Below are 14,519 nucleotides of genomic sequence, written 5' to 3' on the forward strand. Positions count from 1 at the left end.
CTAGGACAGCCCTCAATCAGTGACGACAGGAAGGTGTATACGTAACCCAGCTTCTTCACCTCTTGGGTGGAATAACCCAGAGGCATTTTCCATGTGTTTCCATGTGGGCTTGGGTCCCAGGTGTCTTCACTGGTAGCTCCTTGCTGACGAATCTTTCACTGTCTCTTCTCTCTTCCTCGTACACTTCCTTGTTTCCTCCCAGTGTTTCCTGCACCTTGTACATAAGCTGCCTGCATGGAAATCCTTGTCACTGGGAGGCCCAACCTAAGACAGTGGACAGACTCTCACTCTTGGAGGGTATAGGTGGTCTGAATTCTTGCCAGATAACTCTTCTTTTTTGATGCACAAACAGGAAAATTCACAAAATTTAAGACATATTTAATTTCACTTTATTAATCTCTCAGATTAAATTAAAGTACTAAATCAAAGGAGGCTTTAAGAAATGACTATCACCATAAAGTACATATTAGAGCAGCAAAATCAGAATCCCCTAGAAATTAAAATCCACACATCAGGGATCCAAACTCTCGGGTTTCTTTCAGCTCTCTTGCCTCATAAATCAGCTCTGTGTGTGTGTGTGTGTATGTGTGTGTGTGTGTGTGCGCCTGTGTGTGTGTGTATGTGTGTGTGTGTATGTGTGTGTGTGTGTATGTGTATGTGTGTATGTGTGTGTGTATGTGTGTGTGTGTGTGTGTGCGCGCACGCACGCGCGCCTGTGTGTGTTTTATTCTGCTTTGGGGAGGATAGTTGTGGGGATGACGAGAGTTGTTGTTGAAATGAAGAACACATCCCACCAAAGAAATCCATGTCCTAATATCTGGAACTTTTGAATGTTACCTTACATTATAAAAGTAACTTGGCAGATGTGACTAAGTGAGGAATTTTGAGATCAGGGGAGTATCCTGGATGTTCTGGGTGAGGCCAGCAGAGTCACAAGGGTCCTTATAATATGGAAGGAGGAGGGTCACAGTCAGACAGGAGCTGGGACAACGGAGAGGAATGCTGGAGTGATGGAGGAAGGGGACATGGAGCAAGGAAGGTGGGGCATCTTGAAGATGAAAATAAGGAAATCAGATTATACTCCCTGGATCCTCCAGAAGAAATAGACCCTACTGACTCCTTGATTTTAGCTCAGTGATAATTCTCACCTCCACTACTATAAGATAATAAATTTGTGCTGTTTGAAGCCAGTAAGACATTGGTAATTTGTTACAGCAACAATACAAAATTAATGCAAAGGGAAGTCATGTCTTTCATCTCTCTGAGTGTGTGGTTGTCCTCTATTCTCACAAATATTTCTACTCTCCAATCATTTATTGTCAATTTTGACAAGAGACAGAGAACATTTTACTGTGAGGAGATAGCTCCAGAATTCTTCTTAGGAAGAAAATCTCTTGACCAAATCCTTTCAATTAGCTTTTGCAGAATCTGGCTATCTGAGAGTCAAGGGATGACTGTCACAGCACGTGAGAAGAGGGGGGCGGCTACAGGTTTGTTTATTTTCACATTAGGAGGACAAATTAGATATACAGGACATAATCTGAGAAGAAGGATTGAATCAGAGAGATGAGGATGGCAGAGAAGATAAAGAAGTGGTGAGAGCCATGCAAGATGTGCCTCTGCCCCCAAAGCTGAAAGTCATTTAGTTTTTGAGAAACTGCAGAAGGGCCTGAGTTTTAAGTTTAGGGTCAGCGTGGTGAGGGGCAGAGGTAGAAGCAACAGGGGACTTATGTGGGGAATTTCATACTATCCTTCCGGCTTTGTCTCTGATTTTATAGACCATGAGCTTCTCTATGGAATGAATGTGGCCTTGTAACAGGAACGTATTTAAGGTCAGAAGCCCTGGGTTTGAAACTCAGCCTCTGCAATTGCTGATCATGTGACTTTGGGCCATCAACTCACCCCAGCACTCTAATGAGCCATTCCTTCCTATGTGCACTGGGGCCCTGCAAATATCATGGCACATCATACCGGTTCACCAGATGATGTGCCATGAAATACACACACACACACACACACACACACACACACACACACACACACGCTTATTAGAGAGATATATACATGTATATATTAGGGAATACCTAGTACCCCTTTTATGCATCCTTGGATAAGTCAGAATGAAGATGTCATGTAAGATATCCCTAGTCAGTGGTCATTTTCAATTAAAAATTATCAACACTTACTCTATAACTAACAGATACCTCTCTATACACTGTGAAATTTCATGTACATACTTTCCACTGTAAAATATCCCACTAACCCATTTATAGCTAGCATTAGAAAATTGAACAAGGAGATTGCAAGCCATCATACTACCTTTAGTATGGATTTTCTTCCTTTCTTTTTTTTTTTTTTTTTTCAGTTTAGATGGAGTCTCGCTCTGTTGCCCAGGCTGGAGTGCAGTGACATGATCTTAACTCACTGCAACCTCCTCCTGCCTCAGCTTACAGAGTAGCTAGGACTACAGCCACATGCCACCATGCCAAGCTAATTTTGTTGTACTTTTAGTAGAGACAAGGTTTCACCATGTTGGCCAGCCTGGTCTGAAACTCCTGACCTCAGATGATCTGCCTGCCTCGGCCTCCCAAAGTGCTGGGATTCCAGGCATGGGCCAACAGGCCTGGCCAAGTATGGATTTTCTAACACAGTCACATTTGTATCAGAGTCCTTAGACTGCTATAACAAGTTACCAAGACTGTAATGGTATAAAACAACAGAAGTGTAATCACTCATAGTTCTAGAGGCCAGAATTCCAGAATCAGTTTCACCAGGCCAAGATCAGGGAGTAATCAGGGCTGGGTCCTCTAGAGGCTCTGGGAGAGTCTGTTCTTGCCTCTTCCAGCTTCTGGTGGCTGCAACTTTCCTTGGCTCTGGCCACATCACTTCAGTATCTGTCTCTGCGATCACAGCGCCTTCTCCTCTTCTGTCTGTGTTCAATCTATTTCTACCTCACTCTTCCAAAGACACTTGTGATTGCATTTAGAGCTCACTTGCTTAATGCACGAGAATCTCTTCATTCCAAGACCCTTAATTTACAACTCCAAAGACACTTTTCCCACATAAGGTACATTTATAAGCTCCATAGAACAGAACCTGAGGATTATACTCAATACTAAACTCTCAGTGTTGGTCTTGTACACACATCACAAGTGTGAGCTCTCTCTCTCCTGCCAACCTTTTCTCTCCCTTTTTCCCATGATCATAAATCGCTTTGCTTCTTTAAGTGAATCCAGCATCACCTATGTCCAAGTTCAGAGTTCAGAGGGACACACACAGGATGGCCTTGCTCAGGGTTTGCTTAGAGACCTGCTCTGCCCCCCTTATCATGCAGAAGGAAGGACACAGCCATAGGCAGCCCTTGGCCATCTGGGAGAAGCTGTCTCTAGAGAGGACAGTCATGGGCTAAGACCCTCCAGACCTGCGATTGTCTTCAGGGGCCTGTGGTCCTCAGCCCCCCCAGAGGGTATGGGTGGCCCCTGACTCCAGTAGGATCCACCGGGATCCTTATCAGAATATCTCACTTACAGAAGGCAGTGAGTGACATAACAACACAGAGGGACTCTGCAGAGTCAGCTGGGTTGGGCACTCTGGGAGAGGCACTGGCCCCTGTGCTAGACAGAGCCTGGCTCCTCATGTAGCTTCCTGAGCACGTGGACTTGGATCTCTCAATACCACTTTACAAGCCTATTACCTGTTCCGAAGGTAATCAGTGTGTTTCGTTAAGTTCTCAACTGTGATAGCTAGGAGTCAAATGAAAAAAAAAAAGTGATATTTTTATTGCTAAGGTGATGACAAAGAAACAAGAAAATAACATGAAAGAAAAGGACCAAAACACTAGACTGAAGGATTTGGATAAGAGGTTTAGACTTTCAGTAGTGAAGCACCTGGGCCATCTCTGTTCAGAAAGATAATTAGGAAAGGGAAATGTGCAGTAGAGGCAAAATCTTGGTTACTAGAAAAAAAAATCTAACAGGAAACAAGGAGTCTTCTTCCTAAACACCAGCAGGTGGAGGGGAAGCGTCAATGAAAAAAAATAATGATGAAAAAAATAAAAAAATAATTTTGATTTTTATTGCATGTACAGCACACTGTACTGGGAACATTGAAACTAACAGCAGTGGAGCCAAGGTTACTTGATCTCAAATTTTTCTCAAATCTGACCCCTTCCCCTACTTTCACCCCCATTGGCTCACCCCCATGCATCCTCCATCATCTTCCACCTGGACCTCCATCATCATCTCTCAAAAGATTATCCAGCTTCTCTTCTGTCTCCTATTCCTTGATAAATCTTCTGCAGTCTTCGGTTCCTAAGGCTGTGGCCAAAGGTCTGAGTTCTAAATCTTTTCTTCCCACACCCACAGTCTTTCCATGACTCACTCTGACCTCCTCTATGTTTGCAATTCAGACCCACCCTCCTGCCACCCTCCCCTTAGACACTAACTGCCTAAAGCTTTTGTTTATAAACGCTCCAAATGTAACCTCTGACAGGGAGCTGGTGAAATTGCTTCTTTGCAGCAAAAATGGAAAAGAAGGAGGGGAAACCTGCAAACATCATTTTGTTGTTGAGGAGATGCACACAACCCCTTGATTTTTTGCCATCTCCAGTTTTTTTTTTTTAATCTGTTTCTTAACCACAGTTCTGTTGTTTATGATCTAGTGTGAGTGGTAAAGTGAAACAGAAAGTAAGGAAAGTGGGAAAATGCCGATTTCTCAATAATTCCAAGTATTATCACCAAGTATTAACTTGTGTAAAATAAACCCCAAGCTGGTCGCTTTCCACATGGATTCCACTTGTGTTGTCACTAAACTGCATCTATGTTCTGGCTGTTATGCTGACTGAATGTAATTGGCAAATGTGGGCAAGACAGGCAGGGTGGTGATGAGCCTGAAAACTTAAAAAGCTTTGACCATGTGGGACTGAGGTGCTGCTGAGACGCTCATGGGCCAGAGCCCTCAACAGCAAACCCTGCCCCTGACTTCTCCAACAGTCTCCTCTTCTGCAGACTCAGAGACCCTGCTGAGCTGCTCCCCAGACAAGTGAGCAGCTGGGACACCCCAGCAGGGAGGTTTCTGTTCGGGGCTGTACCACTGTGGGAGGAAACGCTATAGCTTGCACGCAGTAATAAACCCCAACATCCTCCGCCTCCACCTTGCTGATTTTCAGTGTGAAATCAGTGCCTGACCCACTGCCACTGAACCTGTCTGGGACTCCAGAGGCTCTGTTGGAACCCCCATAAATCAGGAGCTGCGGAGACTGGCCTGGCTTCTGCAGGTACCAGTGCAAATAGGTGTTTCCATTACTATGCAGGAGGCTCTGACTAGACCTGCAGGAGATGGAGGCCGGCTCTCCAGGGGTGACTGGCAGGGAGAGTGGAGTCTGGGTCATCACAATATCCCCACTGGATCCTGAAATTATGAGAGAGAAGTGCAAGGTTATGTGAAAGCATAATGTGCAACTTTTGAGATTTGGCTTATGATGTTGATTTATAGCTAATGTTTTAGTTTTACAAACTTGTATTCATATCATAAAAACAAACTTTTTAAATGACCCCTTTATTAAATAGGCACAAGAGCTCTTTCATTTCTCAAGATATTATTCAGAGCACTGATTTTAGGAGGTTTCTATTGTCAGGGCAAAATATAAATTCCTCTCCCTGGATCATAGGCCACATTCCTTTAACACATGGTTAGAATAAACATGGGAATCAGTGGGGCCACCAGAGCTCACTCTCCAAACCTCTTCCCCTCCCTCAACTCCTCCATCCTTACCAGGGAGCCAGAGCATCAGCAGCCCCAGGAACTGAGCAGGGAGCCTCATTGTGAGAAGGTGAACTGAGGAGTCCTGATCAGGCAAGGTTAGAGCTGAGCTTTTATCTCAGACTCACAAGGGAAGGTCCTCCCTAGAGGACAATATGCAAATGCCCTGGTGGGTGCAGTGGTGTGGAAAGAGCCACTGGGTGGGGGTGAAGGGGGGTAGATATGTCTTTTCTTTGAGCAATGTGATAGAAAGTGCCCTTTGGTGGGAAACTAAGAAAATCTAATTCATCAGTAGAGTAGGAAGAAGGACCTGAATTTGAAAGTTTCAATTCTGGGCAAGTAACATTTTATAGGAATGTCAGGGCTTCCAAATTCTTGTCAACTCTGAGTGTGAACCCGTGTCTCCCCCGGACCTGTATGTGGCACAGCCACAGCTATGAGACCACAGTTCAAAAGGAGATTCTCTATGTAGGAAAAGCAAGAACTGAATCCACAGTTTTAAGTCTCAGGGTCAGCAGTACTATGGATGACATTTTCCTAGGTTTTCATTGAAAGATGATCGCAGCTCAGGGATATGAATCTACCACACAGCGGATCGTTATAATAGGAGAACAACCTGAGTATTCTTCATTTGTCAGTGATGTGCTTAATATTGAATTTAGCAGCTCCTGTATAATGGCGCATGCATCAAATCATATCACAAGGACTGTCACTGTCCTGAAAAAAACAAAAATCCTGGGAGCGATTAAAAGAATAGTTACTAGTGCTATGTAATCTTCAATGATTTAATACAATGTCTGATTTACTTGGTAAGGAACACACACCAGAAAAACCAAACAGAGCTCTAGGTATTATTATTCCACACAAAGTTCCTCCTGATTATCTTCTGGGAAATGCACTGGCATAGATGTTTTAACATAGTTGGTGAAAAAAAAATTGAGTAAAAATGATATTGACCTTAAAATGTTGATCTTCATGGCAGTAACCTAAATTGAGAACATCAAATTGTAATGTGAAAGTAGGATCAGAATAAATGTATCATTTTTCACTATTTAAATTTGTATTTATTGTTTTCTTCGAGTACTTTTTGCAAATCTTATGTATTTGAGTGCTTTTTTTTTTTTTTTTTTTTTTTTTTTTTTTTTTTTTTTTTTTTTTGGGACCGAGTCTTGCTCTGTTACTCAGACTGTAGTGTAGTGGTGTAATCTCCACTCACAACAACCCCGCCTCCCGGGCTCCCGGGTTCAAGCAGTTCTCATGCCTTTGGAGTCAATGGGACTACAGGCACTCTCCACCATGCCCAACTAATTTTTGTATTTTTAGTAGAGAAGAGGTTTCCACATGTTGGCCAGGCTGGTCTCGAACTCCTGGCCTCAAGCGATCTACCTGCCTTGGCCACCCAAAGGGCTGGGATTACAGGAGTGAGCCGCTGTGCCTGGCATTGACTTCTTTGTGATGCTGATCAGATCAAATATGGTTCTTAGCCTTGAAAATGTCAAACTCCTAATTCATCATAATAGTTAAAAGGGTTAGAAACATCAGATACTGAAAAGAAAAATAAAAGTAAACACACAAAAGAAACACACAATCTAAAAGAGAACATTAAGGTACATCTTATCACTGGTATAAATGGATTAGTCTGAAAAGGTGTTAAATGAATAATCAGTTCCACCCACTATTCTATATAGAAACTTGCACTGTGGGAAAATGAATTACAGTAATAAATCTATCAGGCATGCTTTTACTATGAGTCAATTCTTCAAAATCTTAGTTTTACAAAGTATTCTTTACGGTGCTGAATTTCAGAGAGTACTGTTGCTTCCTTTGAAAATTAATGACAAAGCTTTAAAAAGGTTACCATTGGGATTGGTTGTTTTATCTCATAATCTCTTGTCATTACATATCTGAAAATGTAAAAGCTTGTAAAAAATTGTTTCAGTAATAAAAAGGCTCTGAAGTAACCCTATACTAAAGGCCTTGAAATTGCCCTATACTGTTAAACTTAAAGAATAATATTCTTCATTCTAAACAGGAATCTCTGTCCTGAATGTTAGTAGAGTATGCAGAGGCTTCAAACAGCAGACAAAGCTGGTCGCTCCACAGGCGACACAGATAAAAAGGTAGATGAACAGCCTCCATTTGATCCAGGTGTGGAGCGGGCCTCTGTATTTCTCTCATCTGGACCAGGATCACTTGAATGAGGAAGGACTCATATAGGTGGGGTTTACTACATGTCACTTGCCAGATGCTGTTAGTTTGGAGTCCATAAAATGGAAGACAAGTGTATTATTTGTATGACTTGAGAAGTCAGTGTCAGAAGTGGAATTGTGTCCATTACGCCAGAGTCAGTGTTTGTCGGGTGGACAGTGTGGATCTGTTCACAGAGAGTTTGAGAAATTGGGGTTCTGATCAAAGAGAAAGCGATGTCCGTCGGGTGGCAGTAGCACACATGACTGTTGGGTGAAGCTTTGAGAGATGTGCCCAAAGGAGTCCCTCACAGCAGGAGACTGTCTAGAATCAAAGATGTTGGGGTTGCTACTCAGAAAAGGTGGAGATCAAGGGAACTCCTAAGGTGAAGGAACATTGGAGAAAGGGCTTCTGTGTCTAGGGGTAGCCAGAGAACAGCTTAATCTGGGTCCGAGACATCCAGAGGGCAGGGGTGGTTTCCAATTTTCATAACCTGGGGCTTATCTTACCTACTGCTAACAGATGTGGATGGGGTTTTCTGTGATATGAAAAGCAAGCATTCTCTGAACGGCTAAAAATCTTCTTTGGGGCTGGGCGCAGTGACTCATGACTGTAATCCCAGTACTTTGGGAAAGTATGGCGGACAGATCACGAGGTCGGGAGATCGAGATCATCCTGGCTAACATGGTGAAACCCTGTTACCAAAAATACAAAAAATTAGGCAGGCTGTGGGGGGCTGGTGCCCATGGTCACACTCCACTTCAGCCTCTCCCACTCCGAACACTCTGTGCTCTATGCAGGACTGAAGTTCTCTCTCTGCCCAGTCTACAGGGGGTTCTACCTGCCAACTCCAATGTCTGCGGGGGTCATAGGTTTTTCCACAGCTAGGATTATGGAGGTCTATGGCAAGTGTGGGATGCTCCATGCCTGTTTCACTTACCCCTTCCCTAGGGGCCACTAAGGGTCAGGAAGGAGTCCTGGTATTCAGAAACCTCACACAGAATTCCCAGCTTCCTCCCCTTCCAGCCCAGGATGTGTCCTCCCTGTTTCCACTTTAAAAGTCTTCTTCCCAAAGATCTGTCTGGAGTGTGCTGGTCCACTTGACGGTCTGGTTTCTCTCAGTGGGAGCAGCTCTTCCTGGTTACCTCTAGTCACCCATCATCAAAAACAGCCACCTTTTTCTTTTTTAATGTAATTTTTAGTAGCTTCTCTACCGTAGATCATTCCAGATACTCCGGAAAGTAACGAGTGTCCACACTTGAAATACTTTTCCGTAATTAAATAAGACGACAGGCCTGAGATCCTACAACTCACATCAGGAAAATACAACAGCAACCTAATTACTGACATATGGTATTCATTCTGCATTTCTGTTGTAGTAAATGAAGTAACTTTCTGTTCTCCATCTTCCAGTTTATGATTTTTTATTTTCTGAGTTCACTTTTGTAATTGCAAAAACTTCCTTTTCACAGAACAAATGGTAATTGAATCAAATTTAAGATATTTGGCATGAGGATTTTATATACGCAATGGGTCTACAAAGTCTATGAATAGTCAATCTAACATATTTACTGACTACTCTTAGCCATACTCCCCTGAGAGCAGCTTGCATAGAATGCGTTCTCGAACATGTTAATGAAAAGGGCAGTTAAGTGATAAAGGAGATAGTATGTTCGGAAAGTGAGAAAGTAATACTTTTCCCATGTTACCAAGTATTAACTTGAATAAACTCAACTTCGAGCTGTTTATTTCCAACATGTATTCCCCTTGAGTTGGCACTAATTTGTTCCATTGTCTGGTTGTTCTGCTGAATAAATGTACTTGACACATGTGTGCAAGACAGGGAGGGTGAGGATGAGCTTTCATTCACTCTCCCTTCATCAGAGCTGTTGCTTCTAGGACACTTGAAACATCTGAACAGTTCTACTGCTGATGCCAACCCCAGGCTGTAACAGCTGATTGAGTGCTGCCATGTGACACTGAGGCGCAGCTGAGGCTCTCATGGGCCAGAGTCCTCAGCAGCAAGCTCTGCCCTGAGTTCTCCAACAGACTCCTCTCTGCAGACTCAGAGACCCTGCTGAGCTGCTCCCCAGATAAGCAGTACACGTGGGCAGCTGGGCCATCCAAACAGGGAGGTTTCTGTTAAGGGCTGTATCAATGTGGGAGGAGTTTGTAAAGCATGCATGCAGTAATAAACCCCGACATCCTCAGCCTTCAACCGGCTGATTATCAGTGTGAAATCTGTGCCTGATCCACTGCCACTGAACCTGTCTGGCACTCCAGAGAACCGGTTGGAAACTCTATAAATTAGGAGCCGTGGAGGCTGCCCTGGCTTCTGCAGGTACCAATACAAATAAGTATTTACATTACTATGCAGGAGGCTCTGACTAGACCTGCAGGAGATGGAGGCCGGCTCTCCAGGGGTGACGGGCAGGGAGGGTGGAGTCTGGGTCATCACAATATCCCCACCGGATCCTAAAACAAAGAGAAAGAAGTGCAATATAAGCTACAAATATTATGAGCGACTTTCATGAAATTCTGTTATGATATTAATTTATGATTAATATTTTTTCAAATTTTATTCATATCATAAATAATAGACTTTCTAAAATACATGAAAATAAGCACAAGGAACTTTTTTATTTTCTAAGATCTTAGAGCACTGGTCATTGCTCTTTTGAGATGGTTTCTAATTATTCATAGGAAAAAGTATAAATTCCCTTCCCTGAAAATTAGAACATACTCCTTAACATACGGTTTGAATAAACCTGAGAGACTGAGGAGCCTCCAAGAGCACACCCTCCTACCCCATTCTCCTCCTTTCTCTCCTTCTGTCCTTACCAGGTACCCAGAGCATTAACAGCCCCAAGAACTGAGCAGGGAACCTCATCTGGAGAAGGTGAACTGAGCAGTTCTGATCTGTAACTGCGAAGTTAGAGCTGAGTTCTTATCTGACTGCAAGGGAAGGTTCTCCCCGGGAAACAACATGCAAATGCCCTGGTGGGTGTAGTGATGTGGAAAGAGCCAGTGGTTGGGGCAGGTCTTTCTTGTGAGCAATGTGATATAAAATGTGCCTTGGAGAAAAACAAATAGAGCTAAAATCCATTTTGCTTATAGTCGTGGAAAGAAGATCTAACTGTGAAATTTGGATCATGAACAAAGACACATAGGTGTGCCACTCTGAGAGAGCACCAAGATCATGACAATGTAAAAATGTGTGTTTAGGATGAATCTCTGGGAGATGAATGCCATCCTGCTTGGCTCTCGCCCAGCTCACGTAGAGAAGGAAAGAGTTTGCTTTCTCACAAGCACGGCAGGGCAGTGTGCTTGCAAATAAAAAGGGAGACTTCCATCAGCTCAAGAGTTATCTGGAATCTGCTGTTACCAGGATAACTGTTCAAAAACGTTAGAGGTGCCGGGCGCGGTGGCTCAAGCCTGTAATCCCAGCACTTTGGGAGGCCGAGGCGGGCGGATCACGAGGTCAGGAGATCGAGACCATCCTGGCTAACATGATGAAACCCCGTCTCTACTAAAAATACAAAAAACTAGCCGGGCGAGGTGGCGGGCGCCTGTAGTCCCAGCTACTCGGAGGCTGAGGCAGGAGAATGGCGTAAACCCGGGAGGCGGAGCTTGCAGTGAGCCGAGATCGCGCCACTGCACTCCAGCCTGGGTGACACAGCGAGACTCTGTCTCAAAAAAAAAAAAGAAAAGAAAAAAACATTAGAGGCAAATGTTAGAATCTGCCTTCCCTTGGTACCTGGTGATTTATATATGTAAGAGTGCTCTCTCGAAGGCCTTTGCCTAAAGGATGATATGTGTCTCTTGCATTTAGAAAGCACATAATGCAACTTAAGTAAGAGGAAAGAATTCCATGCCTCAGGCAGTGAATAAAAAATTGATGGTGACCAATTATAGCAATCTGGTATGTGTCTTGTCATAATTATCTCACATATGTGAGATTAACCAGAGGGATTTATTAAGAGAAGAATTTCCTAGGATAATGATACAGAACAAACAAGAAACAACTTTGCATTACGTTTTTTTGTGTGCTGTTCAGGGAAACTCTTCCCACACGGTCTCCTTGGTCATGAGGAATCGGGTCCTGTGAGGACTTCCAGTTTCTTGTCAACTCTGGGTGAATCCTGAGTCTCCCCCAGCCTGGATGTGGTGCAGCTGTAACCCTGAACCCGCAGTTCAAATGGAGATACTCTGTGTAAGAAGAACAAGAACTGGATCCACAGTTTTATGTCTTAGCATAAAATTTACCTATAACTGCCATTTTCCTGGGCTTCCATGTGAAAATGGTCACAACTCAGTAATGCCAGTCTACCACACGGCTGATCATTAGATAGGGAAACAACTGAACTCTTCATTTTTCAGAGATGTGTCTAACATTTTGTTGAACTGCTCCTGAAAAGTGGTACCTACATCAAATCCCTTCACAAGGATAGACATAGTTCAGAAAAAAAGTGTGGGCAGGTAAACAATTAAAAAATTGCTTTGTATTACTATGTAGTCTTTGGTAATTTAACACAAAGTCATGTTGCCAAGAAACACGAACAAACAAATGCCTTTCTAGGTAAGATTTCAAAGGAAATCTTGGTCAGAATATCTTCTGAGAAATGTACCAAATAATATTTATGTACAGGGTTGAAAAAGATAATTGAGTAAAGATAATATTGACGTTTACTTGGTGAACTCCATGATAATAATCTGGATCAATGATATCAAACTGTAGCTAAGAGGCAGAATTAGAATAAATGTCTCACATAGAACTATTTAATTTTTTAATCCTTTTTTCACATTTTATAAATTTGTGTATTTCACTTTTCTTATTTTCATGTTGACCAATTCTAATCAGGTTCCTGGTTTTACAAATATCAGACTCCTAATTAATCACAACAATAAGAGTCAGAAGTAGCAGAAATGGAAAGGAAAAAACGTACAAAATATAACGACCCTAATACCATAGCCATCTTATTGCTAGTTTTGAAGGATTACTCCAAAAAGGTGTTCAATGAAAAATTAGTTCTATTTATTATTTAACATAAACATTTGATTTATGGGAAAATGAATAACAATAAAAATGTGTCATATTTTGTTTTACACAAACTTGGTTCTTTAAAATGCTATTTTTATAAAGCATTCCTTAAGAATCTTGAACTTAAGACAGTATTGCAATTTTCAATGAAAATGATATATCACTAGAAAGTCTATCACTGTGATTCGTTATTTTTTCACACAATCTATTGCCTTACATATCTGCAAAATGTAAAAATGTTGTAAACACTCTTTTTTAGTATAAAAAGGCTCTTAAATTACCCTATATTACTTGAACAATAATATTCCTAATTCAGAACAGAAATTTCTCTCTCCGTATGTTAACATGTTATCCCAAGGCTTATTCGATAAGAGAGTAAGCTGGTTGTTCCACAGTGGACACAGATTAGAAGGTGTAAGAACAGCCTCCATTCGGATCTAGCTGGGGAGCAGGCCTCTGTCTCTGATCTGGACCATGGTCACCTGAATGAGGAGCAGCTGATATGGGTGGGGCTTATTGTAGTTGCATCTCATTTGCCTGATGCTGTTATTTAGGGGTCCATAAAATTGGAATCAAGAGTATTATTTTTAAGACTTGGCAAGATAGTGTTGGAAGTAGAATTGTTGTGTCCATTATGCTGGAGTCAGTGTTTGTGGGGTGGAAAGTGTCTTCCTGTTTGAGTGGGGTTTGGCTAGTTTGGGTTCTGGTCAAGAAAAAGAAGTCCACAGGGGGGCAGTAGCACAGGTGACTTATTAGGTGAAGCTCTTGGGTTTACAGGGAAAAGTCCCTCATGGCAGGAGTCTGGCCAGGCTAAAGTGCCAGGGCTGCTTCTCAGAAGGTGGAGATGGGGATTTACTGGAGAAGGGGCTTTTGTGTCTAGGGGATGTCACACAGCTACACAGTGGGGAGTCTCTGGGTTAGAGAGCTCCCAGGGCAGAAGTGGATGGGGGTTTTCACAACCGGCGGAGTATCAATTACTTTCATATGTATATGAGGTTTTCTGAATGACTAAGAAGCTAATTGTTTGGGCTGTTTTTGAAATGACTGGATTGTACAATTTGAATTTGGCACAGACCACAGAGAAATAGGCCTGCAGTTTAAAAATAAACAGCATAAGGGCAAGGGCACACAGGCCATGTTTGGCTCATTTATACATCACTGAGAATTTGTATCAATACACCAAAAAGAAAAAGGAAAATACATTTTAAATTTTAATTTAGGTAAGAGAGCTTACCTGAGGAAAAAATGAGAACATAATTTGAGAATTCTCACATTCATAGCTTCTTATTTCATATTAAATAGTTTCAAGAACCAATAAAATATTCATGTGAATTTTTAACAAAGAAATTTAAGACACTCAAGAAAAATCAGAGATCAAAGTAAACCACTTAAACTGATTTCTAAAATCAACTGAAATTCTCGTTTAACCTCTTTCTTTCATCTCCTGTTAAAAAATCAAGAGTTCGGAACAGAAAAGAAACACTAGCTGAATTAATAATTTAATGCCATTCCTTGTCTTAATAATAATACA

At 42.2% G+C, this 14,519-nt stretch overlaps 1 protein-coding gene and 1 gene segment (V, D, J or C); both read right to left on the minus strand.

The window, feature by feature from the left end:
• The window catches only part of LOC126934449 (uncharacterized), a 76,287-nt gene extending 70,430 nt beyond the window's left edge, over positions 1-5,857 (minus strand). The window contains exons 1-2 of the mRNA XM_050755247.1: positions 5,773-5,857; positions 5,292-5,409 (exon numbers count right to left, since the gene is read on the minus strand). Of these exons, the coding sequence (XP_050611204.1) occupies positions 5,292-5,409; positions 5,773-5,821 (167 nt within the window). The 5' untranslated portion in view covers positions 5,822-5,857. The remainder of the gene's footprint in view (positions 1-5,291; positions 5,410-5,772) is intronic.
• Positions 4,795-14,519, minus strand: part of LOC126934455 (immunoglobulin kappa variable 2-28-like) — a 182,063-nt gene continuing 172,338 nt past the window's right edge. Inside the window, 1 exon segment of the V gene segment in view lies at positions 4,795-5,152. Within this exon segment, the coding sequence occupies positions 5,009-5,152 (144 nt within the window).

This window comes from Macaca thibetana, chromosome 13, assembly GCF_024542745.1.
Source record: "Macaca thibetana thibetana isolate TM-01 chromosome 13, ASM2454274v1, whole genome shotgun sequence".
In the NCBI taxonomy this organism is placed as follows: domain Eukaryota; kingdom Metazoa; phylum Chordata; class Mammalia; order Primates; family Cercopithecidae; genus Macaca; species Macaca thibetana.